At 43.3% G+C, this 16,076-nt stretch overlaps 1 protein-coding gene across 1 annotated transcript in view; it reads right to left on the bottom strand.

Annotated features, from left to right (window-relative positions):
- Positions 1 to 2,675: 2,675 nt before the first annotated feature.
- LOC308558454 (adenylate cyclase type 10-like) overlaps positions 2,676 to 16,076 on the bottom strand; it is a gene marked incomplete at its 5' end in the record, with an annotated part of 39,693 nt that continues 26,292 nt past the window's right edge. The window contains 12 exons of the mRNA XM_081140156.1: positions 2,676 to 4,461; positions 4,956 to 5,169; positions 5,696 to 5,894; positions 6,295 to 6,412; positions 6,658 to 6,776; positions 7,213 to 7,309; positions 7,396 to 7,600; positions 9,535 to 9,688; positions 10,281 to 10,453; positions 12,727 to 12,852; positions 13,360 to 13,579; positions 15,033 to 15,096. Of these exons, the coding sequence (XP_080996282.1) occupies positions 4,403 to 4,461; positions 4,956 to 5,169; positions 5,696 to 5,894; positions 6,295 to 6,412; positions 6,658 to 6,776; positions 7,213 to 7,309; positions 7,396 to 7,600; positions 9,535 to 9,688; positions 10,281 to 10,453; positions 12,727 to 12,852; positions 13,360 to 13,579; positions 15,033 to 15,096 (1,748 nt within the window). The 3' untranslated portion in view covers positions 2,676 to 4,402. The remainder of the gene's footprint in view (positions 4,462 to 4,955; positions 5,170 to 5,695; positions 5,895 to 6,294; positions 6,413 to 6,657; positions 6,777 to 7,212; positions 7,310 to 7,395; positions 7,601 to 9,534; positions 9,689 to 10,280; positions 10,454 to 12,726; positions 12,853 to 13,359; positions 13,580 to 15,032; positions 15,097 to 16,076) is intronic.

The following is a 16,076-nucleotide window of genomic DNA, read 5'->3' as shown; positions in this document are numbered from 1 at the left end:
AAAATACTTGAAGATCATTGGGGAATCATTAAAATTATCTTAGAGAGTAAAAAGCTCTTTAAACTATTATACAAAACTCAGAAGCTATAAAAGGTTAACATATACATTAAAACTGATACATTAAAATAAATTAAGAAAGGAATGATGCCTTTTTCTCCATGACAAAATCACCATAAACAAAATGCAAAACACAAAACGCAGACAATTTTACAACTCCTACAAAGGCGGGGCTCACTTCCCCAACCCACGCAAACCCACTGGAAAGCAAATACTTAACAGACTTTGGTGACAGGATATAAACATACAGCTCACACAAAAGGAAATATAAGCATAGTAAAGATGCTTAACTTCGCCTAAGGGAAAAGCAAATTAAAAGTTCCCTGAGAGTGATTTAAACAAAATCACTGTGGCTGTGAAAATAAAGAACTGTGAAAATACTCTTCTATAAAAGCAACAAGAAGACTGTCAACAAATAGACTCAACCTTTTCAGAACTCTAGAAATTAACCAGTGGCTTTTGTCAATCCAGGAGTGTTTACTCAAGAAAAATGCTTTTTCCCCTCCTATCTGATATAAAACACAACTTCATAAAGCAATATTTATATATCTGTGTTGATGGGAACACCATTTATTAAGAGGCAGCTTTTATGACAATAACAATATATAGGAGGTGAGAGGAATGGGCTATGTAGGAGAAAAGTTTCTGCATGTCCCTGCAATTAAGTTGGTATTGACCTAAACTAGAGTGTTTTAAACTAAAACACTACTGCAACCTCCACAGCAACCACTAGGGGAGTGACTCAAGATTATGTAGTAAAAGAAATGACAATGGTATTAAAAAGAAAATAAAAATTATCTATTTAATATAACAAAATACAGTAGCAGAAATGAGGGTGAAAAAACATAAGATAAATAACAAGATGGCAGGCAGAAGTCCTACCTTATCAGTAATTACTTTGAACTACTGACCTTATGAGATAAAAAGGATTATAAGGAATACTATGAACAACTATACACCAACAAATTAGATAACCTAATAAAACAGACAAATTCCTAGAAAGACACAAATTACTGAAACTCACTCAAGAGGACACAGAAAATCTGAAAAGACAACTCACACAATGAGAGAGAATATTTGTAAATCAAATCTGGTAAGGGTCTAGTACCCAGGACATACAAAACCTCTTCAAGTTCAACAATAAAATGGCAAACCACCCAATAAAAAATGGGCAGAGGATTAGACATTTTCCCAAGAAGATATACAAGTGGCCAATAAACTCATAAAAAATGCTCAGCAGCCTTTAAGGAAATGCAGGTCAACAGCACAGTGAGACGCCGCTCCTCACCCGCCAGAACGGCATAATAGAGGCGACAGTCACCACTTCTGCTGAGGACGTGGAAAACCAGAGCCCTCACACATTGCTGGTGGGAATGTAAACCAGTACAGCAACTTTGGAGAACACTGGAGTCCCTTAATAGGTTAAACACAGAGTTTCTGTATGACCCAACAATCCCATTCCTAGGTATACACCCAAGAGAATTGAAACCATGTTCACACAAAAACTTGTATACAAACATTTACAGCAGCGTTATTCATAACGGCCAAAAGGTGGAAACAACCCAAACATCCATGAGGTGATGAACGCCAAGTGAAATGTGGCGTAGCCACACAGTGGAATGTCACCCAGCCACCAGGAGGAGTGTTGCACCACCAACGAGCCTTGGGGAGATGATGCTAAGGGAAAGAACCCCGACACAAAAGGCCACATATTACGATTTCATTTATATGAAATGTCCGGAACAGGCAAACCCAAGGGACAGAAAGTTGACTAGTGGTTCCTCGGGGTTCGGGGAAGGGGGCCCGAGGAGTGACTGCTAATGGGCACAGAGTTCCTTTCTTGGGGTGATAAACATGTTCTGGACTTAGTGGTGATGGCTGCACGACTTTGTGATATACTAAAAGCCACTGAATTGCACACCTTAAACGGGTGAATTTTATCTCAATAAATTTCTCTTTTTCCCCCTCTTTAAAAATAGTTTACAATTAGAAAACATTGCCATAATATAGCACATCAAATGAGTAAGGAAAAGAAACATAACTACATCTGCACAGATGATACAAGACTTGATAAAATTCAACAAAAATATAAAATCGAGAAAGTTCACTTCATTCATGTTAGTATAATCTTTTAAACTAATACTTTTAGTAAAGTGGTTTCAATATCTTGTGTAAGATTCTATTGCTACTTTATAGCAGGTGGAGAATAAGCTCTAGACTACAATATAAAAGGGGATAAAGAATTAGTGATACAAAGTTTGCTACTTTTTAATTAATTAAAAAATTTTAAATTAATTTTAGAGGAAGGGGGGAGAGAAAGAGAGAAACATTGATCGGTTGCCTCCTGCATGTTCCCTCCTGCGTGCTGCCCGCCCGGGGATGGAACCCGCAGCCTGGGTATGCACCCTGACTGGGAACTGAACCTGCCACCCTGCTGAGCCACCCAGCCAGGGCTAAGTTATTACCATTTTAGAATAAAAATTACGGCTTTCCTCTGTCCTGTATTCTTCATTGTTTCTGATGTTTTGAGTTACTGACCAAGACTATGCTATGATAGAATTTGAGGTTAGAGAATGATGGAGGCGTTTGTGATTTTTTAAACTTTATTTTTATTGTTTACACTGTTACAAATGTCCCTATTTTCAATAAAATTCTTTAAAAGTTGCCAAAAGGGAAAATAAATGCCAAAAAGTAAGGAGCACGCAGTATGTCTTATTAGGAGCACTGCGGGAAAGAAGGGTGCAGTGACTACATGGCGTAGCTTGCATGTGCAGAGGGTACCCAGGCAAGGACACGCAAGGAAGGGGTAGCAGGGATCTGCTCTGGGAGGGAAAGTGGCGGCTGGAGGACAGAAATGGGGAACTTTCACTGTCGCTCACTTCTGTTCTTTCAACTTTGTACCACATAAATGTACTATCCATTTTTAAATATGAAAATTTATGATAACAGCTGACATTTACTGAGTGCTTACTATGTGCCAGGCACTGTGCTAGCACTTTATATTTATTTAATCTTCACAGTGGCAATCTTTTGTTCTATTTTTAATCCTCATTTACAGAAAAGGACAGTGAAGTATAAAGAAGATAAAATTACATGGCGAAAGTAACACAGCTAATAGGTAGCAGAGTTAGAATATGAACCAGTCCTTGCTCCTGGCCACTACTCTGAACTGCCTCTCAGAATGTAAGGAGTAGAGGAGGGGGAAGGAAGGAGGGTAAGAGGGGGAGGCCTGGAAGGAGACAAGAGGGGAGCGGAGGGGGAGAAGTGTAACAAGAAGGGGAGGAGGGGGAGGGAATGTGCAGACTAGAAGGGAGACTTAAGGGGCAAGTACAGGCCTCCCTTTCCCAGGCATCTCCCTGTGGGCCCTTAAAGTTCTGATCTCGGTCGTTTGAACGAATATTGAAGACTGGGCGCCGGACAGCTGACTGTAGGCTAGGTCCCACGAAAGCCTGTGCAGCCTGGTGGTTAAGAGCATCGACCCTGGAGTTCCACTGGAGGTAGACTCCCAGCTCCACCATTTTGTGGCTGTGTTTCTTGGAGTAAAACCTTTCTAAGCCTCGGTTCCTTCATCTGTAATGTGGGGGTAATAAAAATACCTGCTTCACGGAATTGCTAGAAGGGTTTAAAGGAGTATTTCAAACAGAGTGAACGGTACACGGTAGCTATCATGACATCAGTTATGAACTAAACGTTCATCTCACTTTATGAACACCAGATGACTGAGTTACAAAGCGTCAAAACCAGCGTGAAGGCCATGCTCTGTGGGAGGAAGGCCATTAGCAGACAAAGGCCAAACACAGCAGCTCCAAAAGGGGGTAAGAAAGAAGAAAGCTGGAGTCATGTGCCCTCTGGCAATTTCAGTTTCACGTGGAAATGCCCAAATCACACACTGCCAGGGAGAAATGAATTCCCACTATGTACCTCTCAAGGTTCCTTGACTTCTTAGCAGCCCATTTCCACACCTGGGCCCAAAGAGGTCAGCACCAAGCACCGGCCCTGCCAGCCTTGCTTATGTAACGACAGCCTCTTCATTAGGGCTGCTAATGGGTCCCACCTTATCTGAGAGGGAATCGGCTCATCTCAAAGCCTCCCAGGCCTCTGCTCTACCCTGGGTTTTAATTTCTCTAGAGTTGTGCAAATGACAGTCCAGAGTTAAGATCTAAGTTTCATGCTTCAGAAACATAGAATTTTATTTTCACAAAGATCTAGATAGTGGTGGCTGTGAAAGACTAGTGCATTTAATATGTACACTACACAGCATCTTAAAGAGGAGGATTGCGTATTTCTTTGTGTTATACACAATAAGGCAACCATGACCCCTCCAGGTGATTTTTTGGTTGTAACATTAACATTCTTGAGTTTCTTCCTCGCTCCCCTTCTCCGCGACATCCACTCTGTCAAACCCTGGGAACAGGAAAAGAAGGAACATGACACACACAAGGGACGTCCCAGCCACTACAGGTTCGACTCAAGACCCTGCAAAATGAGATCTGCTGGGCCCCGAGGCGAGAAGCTATACTCCTTCCTCTCCTTTTCCCGCCCACATCTCACCATTTATTGTCACAGACATTACAGTGTGAGTTCTAAGGCCTTTCTCCCATGGTGACCTCCAGGGGAACGATCCTGTTGCTCAAGCTGGGACCAAAGAGAAACTTTCTACACTTAAGGATTCTAGATGTTGAAATAAAGGTCTGGGAGAGGCTCTCACATTATTTAGCAATGTGTCTAGGCTGGCCCAGCACTAGGGAGGGGACAGGAATTACCTCTGGAGCAAGGACTAACTCCTTACATCTGTGTGTCCCTTCTGACTTTGGAGATGAAGCCTTGGGCTGCTTGTGAGCAAGAGCCAGAGACTGTTCTACGCCTCTCAGACACAGGCTCCAGGAAAGAATGCTTACTCTGTATTGCTAAATTTCCTTCAAAGGACTTGTCTTCCTCCAGGAATGCCCCCTCTATCCAAATCCCGGTCAAGCAGGTGTCCAATGGCCTGACGCTGTTAGTCAAGGACATGAGTTTTCTCTTTCCATATCTCAATACAGAGGCTTTAAGCTCAGAGACCCATGGGTGATAAACAGGACAGGTCACACATCGAGAGAAGAATTCCTTGAAATACTGAAAAGAAAGGAAGGTCCATGAGGTCAGGGATTAGCGCTTTCCTCCCTCCACTGTACTCTATCAGAATTCACAATAGTTCCCACTCAGCACACTCACTCCGGCTGGGGGAACAAGGACAGGGTACTGGTGGCAAAGTAGGCCCAGAAAGTTGGTTTGAAATACAGAGGAACTAGAATGTCTTGCTCGCAGAAGGCAGGTCTGTAGGGAGATACGTCAGATTACAGACCTGCCAGAGCAGGTCTACGGAGAAGGGCTAAATGCTCACATTTTAATGGTGTTGGGCAGTAGCTGTGCAAAGGCTTCTCCTACCTTTGGGATCCAGTCCTGACCTACATGCAAAAACATCTGGAGGGTATGTGAGGTAGGTGGAAAGACTTTCTAGGTGGAGAAAAAAAGGGTTCAAGGGGTAAAAGAGACAGAGGGAGCAAAGAGAAGAGTAAGGGACAGATGCAGGTGGCAGAGAGCCCCACAGGGTCAAACTATACCTTAGGTATTAGTTGAAGGACAGCAGAGAAACAGGCACCTTTAAGACTTGACTCTGAGTCTCTGGGGGAGTGTGCATGAAGACCCGCCCTGGCATTTTCTGTAACATCAGCACTTGGCACTCTAGGAACCGGACAAAGCCATGTGAACCAAACAGTGAGGCATTGGTTCTTTTCACCAACTGGCGAGCCTTGGAGAAGTGATGCTCAAACAGGTTCCACTGTGAGTCCTGGGCAAACCTGGAGGGGGAAAAATCACAGCTCTAAGCTGTCCCTACTTACCAACCGTGGCTCTTTCTAGAGACATCATTTCTTTAAGGCTCTAAGACTTTCTTGATAGTGAGAATTGCGATGCTGGAAAGTGAACAACTTGAACGCAAAGAGATTTAACAAAAGACTGATGATATTCAGCCTTGCCAGGGGCTTTCTAGCCCTTAAATGTAACACTAAACTCACCCTCATCTGTGGGCCTGCACCTGTTAAGGAAAAAGAAGAAAAGGAGAAGCCTTCTAATACGGTGGGGAAGGAGGCGAATGGTATTTAGAAGTGGGTGAGAGATGTGAAATAATGACTTCATGGTGTCCTTAGATTTCTACCCTTTCCCATAGATCCCGAGTAAGACTCTGGTACCCCACATTACCACATGGCCAGAGAGGTGTGGAGTCCCAGCATGACATTGCTCTGAGAGGTTAGAATGCAGCTCTGCTCGTAGTATTGAATGAAATGCAGACACTCTCCAAAGGGCCTGCAGAGCAATCCTGTGGACAGAGAAGGTAACCAGGTTACTGCAAGATGTCCATGTACGAACTGGTTTTGAAGGTGTGTGGTACAGGGAAGGAGACACCCCTAAATCACAATGTGGTTCCTAGACTGTACAGAGCCAGGGGCTGGGAGCAGAGGCCATGCCAGGGGGACAGGCTCGTGACTGCCTGTGTTCCAAACCTCGGTCCCATCTAAGGTCTGAATCCCTCAGAAGTACAACAGAGCCCTGCACAAGATTTACCTTTTCCATAGAGCAGCAGATCTAGGCAAGCAGAATAGAAGCAGGCCAGGCCAAGGACATCATGACCCTGGGAAATGAGCGCCCACTGACTGTCCAGCACACGAACACACAGATCAAATCTGCCGAAAGACAGAGCCACTAGGACCAGCTAGGAAGTGGGGAGCATAGTGCAGGGCAGGAGGGGATCTCACACCTTCAGAGCAGCCTAACATCCCATACACCTCCTCTCCATAGCTCTATTATGTAGAGAGCATCTGTGTCTGAGAGTTGTCTCTACGCAAAGCAAGTGGGAAAATGCCTCTAAGACAGTTTCCAGGGTTTTGAAATACCTCCCTAAAGAAAAAAGAAAAAAAAGAAAAGAATATGTAGCAGCTTAGACTGCACTTTTCACTCCTGACCCCCACACTTAAGACAGTGCTTCCTGTAGTGACTGGAGAAGAGACAGCCCTGGCTGTGGAGATGCACAGCATCTCCCTCTCCACTCTCACTTCTCTGGGAGATCACACCCTCCTCGCTTAGGCAACAAACATAAATGACAAAAAATGATCTTAATACTTCTTCTTGAGAAATGCAGATCTGAAGAGAACCGAGAGAACCAGATTCTCCAGAGCTGGCTTCTTGAGGTGTCTGCATATCTCATGAGCTTGAAAACCTAAGGAGGTAAAAGCACCACGTGAGGTCCAGCTGTGAGCCAGGCCTCTCTGAAAGCCTTAGGCTCATCAGCCCAGGCCTCATTACCCAGCTTGATGGAGGAGTCAAGGTGGCCGAGGCAGAACTTGGTGTAGGCCAGGGTCTGCATGAGCTGCGCTGTGGCCAACAATCCCTCCCTGGAGAACCAACACAGGCTGCTTTTCTGAATGGCCAATCGCTCACAGTGCAGCCACTTCTCCCTGTCACCCACGTTCTGGGAGAACTGGGAGAAGGCCACGTAGGTAGAGACAACCTGTAGGGCAACAAACACAGGACAAAATATTCTCACTGTACATTTGCACTGCATTTCCATTCTGCCCCTTTTCTGCATAAGCACCCACTCGGGGCCATGCTGCTCATTCAGTTGGGACTCGGGTGTGCCTACCACTCACCTCCACTCCAGCTATGAACACATACCCTCCTCGCCCTTACACTTCTAATTTGACGATTCTTACTGCCTGCTCTTTAAACAAACTCCTTTCTCAACCTGGCCCTCTCTTCTTTTTCTCCAATCCAAGACCTTCCCTTTCAGAACACTGGCCAAACCTCATCTGTGCTGTCTCCAGTTAAGGTTTCTGATTCTTGTTCCGTAGAGCTCTTCAGCATTGCTGCTGGGTCCCTGTTATCATGATGGGCACATCTGACATAGTGGATGACCCTCTTCTCGAAATAGCGTCTTCACTAGGTTCTCAGAACACCATGCTCTCTCAGTTTTCCTCCTGTTTCTCAGGCAACTTCTCAGGTTCTTATGCTGGTTTCTCCTTATGACCCTGACCCCTTAACACTGGAGCTGTTAACTCATTCCTTGGACCTTTTCTCCTTCTCTTGGTGATCTCACTGAGTTTCATGGTTTTAAGTACCATTTACACACTGGTGATTCCATATTCCCATTTCCAGTCTAGACCTTTCTCATGAACCTACACTTGTATATCCAACGGCCTACTCAACATCTCCGCCTGATGTCTCAAATTAAATCTGTCCAAAACCCTGGGGCCAATCTTCCTCCAAATCTGTTCCTTCTACAGACTTCCCCATCCCAATTAAGAGCACTTTATCCTTCTAGAAGTCCACATTGCAAATCCTGGGGTTATCCTTGACTCCACTCTTTCTCTCACATCTCGGATTAATCCGTGAGTGAATCCTGCTGGCTCTCTCCTAACAGAAGACCACTCCTCCCCTCTTCCTTTACCACCACAATCCAAGCCAACCATCCCTTGCCTGCATTATTGTAATAGCCTCCTAACTGGTTGCCCTGCTTCCTCTCTTGCCCCCTTCTGTCTTATTAAAATATAAGTAGACCCTGTCATTCCTCTTCTAAGAACCCACCTCAGGCTTCCCATCTTCTTTAAATGCCAGAACGCCTACAGTGGTCTACAAGGCCTGCACGATCTGCCTTGTACCCCTCCCTCTGACTCATCCCTTGCCTTTCTCTCCTCCCCTTCTTCCCCTCTAGTCACACTGGCCTCTTCCCTGTTCCTCAAGCACAGAGGGCAGGCCTTACACATCCTGTTCCTCTCTGCCTGTACACCTTCTCCCACGTAGCCACATGGCTTCCATTCTCACCTTCTTCAGATATTTGCCCAAATGTCACCTGCTCAATGAGGCTTTCCCTGACCACCTTGCTTAAAACTGCACCCATCAGCTCCAAGAACCCTATGTCCTCCTGCCTCCACTTAATGTTTCTCCATGGCATCTATTATCACCTAACATACTATACATTTCACTTATCCATCATCTATTTCCTTGGAAATAGTGCCTGGCACCTAATCAGCATTCATCAAATATTTGTTGAACAAATAGATGAGAGAGAGACAAAAATTAGGAAGACACACTTCTCTTCCTCCTTTTGTTCCAAGTTAGCAATTCAAATTCTTTTTTAGATTATGAACTTCTTTGAAAATCTGATGGAAGCTATGACCCCTTCCTGATCTCCCGCCACTCCCCTAATGCTCTTTTGGACACACAAAGTTCTATATTCAGTTCAGGCAGTTCACAGGCAGCCTCACGTCTGGAAAACCCATCTATAAACTGCCAGTTGAGAAATGCTGCTCAAACCCATGATCAGTGGTGTCCTGTTAAATCTGGGTTATCAGGGAACCATATAAACCCAGGAACTTGGCAGCACCTCTCTCCCCAGCACTTTAGGTTTCTGAGTGCAGTCTGGAAGTAAAGCAAAGATTGGTTTACCTGGGCTTCATTTGCAAACTCCTCGGCTGAATTCTTCTGCATCAGCATGGCCAGGCAGGCAAACCTGCGGCTGCTGGCTGTGGCCTCCAGATTGTAGAGCTGACAGAGCAGGGAGAGGCAGTGCACCCGCTGCTGCAGGACGGCTGACTTCTTACTGTTGGGACACATGGGGTGGTTAGCATACCTTATTCTTTGCCAGTGCCCAACCATGCCTACCCACAACAGTCCAAGTCTACTCATGGGTGGGCCAGCTACAGACTTCCAAACTCAGAAGTCTTTCTGGGATCCCACTACTTCTAACCCCATAGACCTTTTAAACTCATCCCTCTTGACCAGGAAAATTTCAGAGAGGTTTTTTTAAAATAAAGGTTTGTTGTTTGTATTGCTATTTTAGTTAAATATATTTCCTATAAATTATAGTAATTCAATAACTAGGTAGCAATTTAATATTTTTATATCAGAGAAATATTAAATCGCTACCTAGTTATATATCTATATATCCATGTATACACATACAAACACATACCCTTATCTTTATTTGGAAGAGAGGATAACACCACACTCCAAAAACAAAAGTCTTCATTCTGCTACATCTAATTGGCTGGGGGAGTAAGGCAGAACTAGAACTGTCTGTGATATGCTTAAAAAGAGGAGTTTTGGGTCAATATAGCAAAACTCTAGACTGGGTCCTACTTTAGTTCTCTGCGGCCCTAAAGGGGATCAGGGCAACTTGGCCAGCTTCTTACTTGTCACTAGGGTTGTCTGGAGGTTGGCTCAGGGAACAGGGATGCCAATATTTTTCCAGGAATATTTGGAAAAGGACACCAAACCAGGTCCAAGGGAAATTCCTTTTCAGCAGTCGAAGTGCTTGCTTAGCCAGTTTTTTGGCCAAGGTGATCTGTCCCATGTTGAAACAGACCTGGAATGGGAAAAGAAGAAACAGTAATATAAATGTGGGGAGAATACTCTGGACAAGGTCCTGGATATAACACACTGGCTCTTTCGTTTTCGGATGCGCACTTAGGGCCAACGAGGTGCTTGAGTGAGCTGAGTGGGGGCAGAGCCCGGCTACACTAACAAGCACCAGTAGGGCCATGAGCCCATAAAGGGGTGAGAAAATAGGGTTAAGGAGAAAGCACCCTCTTTTCTCATCTCCCCCACATGGTCAGTGAGCAATAGAGGAAGGCTGTGGTTTAGAAAGTGATGCTGTGAGACTGAGGTGGGATTGTCATTTGGGCAGAGATTCAGATGCTTCAGATGCCACAGGAAGCATCTGAAATACCACCCATCCCACAGCTCTCTACCTAAACAGGCTTGGATACCACAGTGACTATGGAGGTAGGAACCAGGGGAATACCTGGGCTTATCATATACCTTCATGTTTTAAGGCTAAACCCTCTGAGAGAGTGATCAAGTCTATGGTGGCTCCAGAACAATTGTGGGAAGACTGCGCAATAACTTCTTATAAAGGAAAAGAAATAATTATGTAACTTTGCTCCAAAGACTTCTTGGTTGAAACACGAATAATACAATACTGTGGATAATTCTACTATTCCCTTTGGCATTCAAAGGCATTATATATATTAGCTTTACTCTCCTAACCAGATTATCTTGAGGTTTACATTGAAGTTAGTTTTTATATTTTTAATTAAAAAAATTTTTAAAGCTCAATCCTCTAACAGAACATCCCCTATGGCTTTGTGGAGCCATTATTTATAAACTGCTAAATAACTATTCCAACACATTATGGTCTGTTGGACTTAATAGTAATAAGGCTGGGAGAAATCTCTTAGCTGTCCTAAGTTATTCTTACACAATAAATAAGTTCACTCCCATCTGTCCTTTGAAAATGGAGTATCTCACAGTGGGCTTTCCCCATGAATTTCTTTTTGTTACACAAATCTTATTCCCTGAGGATATGTGTTATAAATGCTAAAGAATAATATTTTTTTAAAAACAAGATAAAAAAGGAAGGGGAAACCTTTTATATTTATGCACTCCAAGCCCCTCTGGTAGAACACATAAAGATACAGAACACTGGGGAAGGGACACAGTGGCTGGGTGACAGGGCTGGGGGTAGATTTTTAACTATATGGTTTTTTTTTCTAGCTTTATTGAGTATATTGACACATAATATTGTGTAAATTTAATGTGGGCAACATGATTTTTTTTTATTGAGATCTAATTGACACATAACATTGTATTAGTTTTAGTTGTACAACATGATTCGTTATATGTATATATTGCAAAATAATCGCCACAATAAGTTAACGTCCATCACCACACATAGCTACAAATCTTTTTTTCTTGTAATGGGAGCTTTTGAGATCTACTCGCTTAGCAACTTTCAGTTAAACAACACAGTTTTATTGACTATGCTCACTACACTGCACATTACATCCCCATGACTAGGCAATCCCCAGAAAAATCAATGACCAATAAACTTGTAAAAATAATGTACCATATTAGTCGATATAACTTTCATCTACGTATTAGCAAGGTTTAAAAAGACTAATAATATCTGATGTTGGTAAGGATGTAAAGAGATGTAAAAAATTTGAATTGTTATAATATTTCTGGTGGACAATTTGGCAATATATTTCCTAAGTGTAAAATCATTCATATCTCCTGCCTTACTATTTCTACCTCTGGAAATTCCTCTTACAAAACCACTCTCACAAGGGGGAGGCATTTACAAGAATATTCACCGCAGTGCCCCAGATGAAGAATGGAGTGGTAAGCAAACTCTGATACGCACACACAGTGACGTGCCGGCAGCTGGCACTGCGATTAGCTGTACATCAATATGCAAATACGCAAACACTAGGTGCCCATTGCTGTGCAGGGGTGCTCAGCCTGCACCGTTAGAATGAGAGTCAGCTGCAGAAGAGGGTGAGGAATATGATTCTACTTTAAAATAACAAAATGCGAATGATATGACCACGCGCACGTAGCCGGTGGAATGTGCACCGGGTTATTAACTGTGCGGGGTGGCATGGGATTAGTGAAGGCTATCTCACTTTTTCACATATGATATATTTTTGTTTTGCATTTGTACACCTTTTATCACATTATCACATTTATAACTGCACATACACACAAGAAAAAAAACAAAGGGATTGTAAAAAAAAAAAATGATAGGGTAAGCCTCCAGGAGAAATAACCCAAACTTTAAGGTCACCCCACCCTCACCTCTGACTGGAGACTGCAGAAAGTGGCCTCCTCAAACTGACAGATCTTCATTTTGTGCTTTTTCAAAAACGAGAATGCCGAGTGCTGGTCCAGAAGACTGCTTGCCTTCCTCAAATAAAACAAGGCCTTCAAACCAGACAGGGGATGGAGGAGCTGGGTTAGGATTCAGGTGATGCTAGAGGTGCCCTCCGGGTGAAGGCTGGAGCAAGGATATGATGAGGGTCAAGGTCTGCACTTGAATCAGGCTGGATCTCCCGTTAGAAACCAGGAGCTGGACTGCGCGCAGGGCATGCGCAGGGGAGGGCAGGGCAGGGCCAGCAGCCTGGTGCTCTTTCACTACCACATCCCCATTCATATTTTCTCCTAAACCCCTTCCAGCTCCTTTTTGTCTCCCACTTTCTTCCGCTTTTCTCTCCAGGTAACCTGATAGTAAGAAATCCAATTGAATCCCCCAAGTAAAAGGGCTCAGCTCAGGTGCAGGGATGTCAGGGTTGTTGCAGGATAAGAGGGTGGTGGTGTATAAAATAATAATTAGATGTGCTGACAAAGTTCAAATATGCTAAGAGATAAATGTATTGTTACTTATTGCTTTGTATCACTTATATGTTTTTATTTAACACATTACATGCTCACCATGTAATTATCTGACAGGTCCAAGGAGGCAGCGGCAGCTTCCAGCAGGTAATAAAACGCGCAAGTGTTTTCTCTGATGACCAGGCAGTGCTCGGTGAGGGGAGAGATCACTGCCTTCAGGATTTCCGCACAGTGACAGGGCTTCATGGTCAGCATGTCTTTCTGGGGGCTGGTCTGAGCCAGCTTCTTGCTCACTTGATCCAGGAACTCTTCCTCTGTTCTTTGTGGAGAGAAGATGAAGAAATGAGAGTGACCAGGCAGCAGCCACTTTTGTTGGGGCATTACCAGGTCTCCAAGCCACTTTTCCCAGGAAGCTTTCCTTGATAACTCATTCATTCTACGTCCATCCTACTCCTCCATCATTCCATAGGCTTTCAAAGTCAGGACCTGATTATAATGCAAAACCCTGTTACAGATTTTTAAAAACCTAAAGCCAGCCTTAGCTGGTTTGGCTCGGTGGTTAGAATGTCGGCCCTCAGACTGAAGGGTCCTGCGTTCATTCAGGCCAAGGGCATATACCTTGTTTGCAGGCTCGATCACCGGCCCCGGTCTGGGTGCATGTGGGAGGCAACCAATCAATGTGTCTCTCTCACATCGATGTTTCTCTCTCTCTCTGCCCCTTTGAAAAGCAATGGAAAAAATGTCCTCGAGTGAGGATTAAAAAAATAAAAAGGTTTTTAACCTAAAGCCAATCTAATATCTCACAAACTAAATGGAGAAACAACTACATCTGAAGAGTAAACTAACAATGTGTTAAATAAAAATATAAAAGTGATACAAAGCAATAAGTAACAATACATTTATCTCTTAGCATATTTGAACTTTGTCAGCACATCTGAATATTATTTTATATACCATCACCCTCTTATCCTGCAACAACCCTGAAATTCCAGCAGGCAAAAGTTACCACCCTTTTGTAGATGAAAAAATTGAGACTGATAGAGCTTAGTTACTTATATATGGCCTCACAGCTACTGAGTAGACCAAACCTAGAGCTCACCTCTCTGACTACTAGTTCAGTGCATTTTCCACAGGTACCATGAGTTCAAAAGAGGTAAGGTCTTTCTGAGACAAAATGTTTGAAAAAAGTGGGCATAGGCACTAAGGAGGGCTTTGAAGGATTGTGAATATTCTGATAGTGGAAGGAGGTAGAGGTCACTTAGTATTTTTATAAAGGAGAATTGTGTAAACCAGACACATGAGTGTGTGTAGAGATGATTCATGTCAAATATGCATAGGTTTCTGTTTGAAAAGTAGGATGTCAAGTTGGATAAGAGAGGGAAAACTACAGCGTAGCTGCTGAAATCAGGTAGTACATTTAAGGTCAGTGGGACAGGCATTTGAAAGCCATAGGTACATGGTTGGGAAATGTAAGTTCATTTTAATATCAGCCTGGGTTAAAAATGATTGAGAAGGCAAATTTATAGCTGAAAAACAGAATACCCTGCTATATGTACAATGCATTTGAGAGCTATTGAAGTTTTTCTTAACCACTAAGAAATAACTTCTCTACAAAATAAATTGCCTTTCTAAATCTCTATTAACTTGAATAGTCACTACTTATGGTTGGCCAGATGCCTTCCTGGTCTGCAGGTGAGGTGAGGGCCCAGTTTAATGGTCAGAAGTGTCTCACTTTCTGCCTCTCCATGCCCATTGTCAGCATCTCCATCTACCTGCAGTGTTCCCTTGTGAAGGCCTCCTGACTTTGGGATAGTTTCATCTGGAACTGAAAACTATCTGTAGGAAGAAAAAGATGATTATCTTTAAATATCTACGTTTGTATTAACTGAAGACATTTTAAATTCCTAACTATCTTTCCTCTGCAGCTTAGTTCACAACATACTTATGCCCTCCCCTATTATAATAATAGGTTTAGTTTTAATATTTGCCTACACACAAAATTAGGATAGTAGACTGCAAATTCCTCAATGGCAACCATTTATGATTCAAATAGTAACTCCTTTTATTCTCAAACCTTCCAAACCAGTTCTTAATTTGCAGGAGGCACTCAGTATTTGGTAAATAAATAAATAAATATAGAATGTGTCTATTTGATTTGATGGCTACTTCTAATAGTAGGAACCCCTGAATATGTCTGGAGCAGGTTTATGAACAGAGCAGAATGAACCACAGAGCCTAAGACCTGGAGAGAAAATCATGAGAGCACAAGATGCCACAGTCCACTAGAGTCTCAGTGGCCAGCAGAGGTTTTCGACTTTACCTTGTTGGCCTTAAATAGCCTTTACCTTCCAGATTTGACTCTTCCTCTCAAAGGAAAAAAAGCAAAGGCTGGGAATGACGTTGACATGTTACATATTAGGACTCGGAAGCATGGGTGGTGGGACTGCAAAGGAAGAATTCTAAGAGAACTGCTATAGGGAGGACTTGTGGTAAGTAAAAGGACTGGCTCTCTGATAATTTAATGATGTCAAATAAGGTCAGGTAAGGATAAGGTAACTAAGGATGCTGGAGTTTGGCAGCACTACTGCAACGCACAGTTTCCAGGGCACCATCACGTCACCGCCTGTGTGAACAGCACCCTCTCGATTTGTGCAGGACCTGTTCTGCATGGCCATGCACAGAGGCCTCCTCGGGGTTTGGCTGGGCTGGGAAGGTCTGGAGCCTTTCTCATACAGATTGATCAGGCTGTCTAATCTAAAGCTGAAACTGACCTGTTAAGAACAAAGGCCACATAGAAAATGTGAACGACAGTGTGA

The sequence above is a fragment of the Miniopterus schreibersii genome (genome assembly GCF_964146895.1).
Source record: "Miniopterus schreibersii genome assembly, chromosome: 6".
Lineage (NCBI taxonomy): Eukaryota > Metazoa > Chordata > Mammalia > Chiroptera > Miniopteridae > Miniopterus > Miniopterus schreibersii.
Note: the sequence above shows the minus strand (reverse complement) of the source record. Positions and strands in the feature narration are given on the sequence as shown.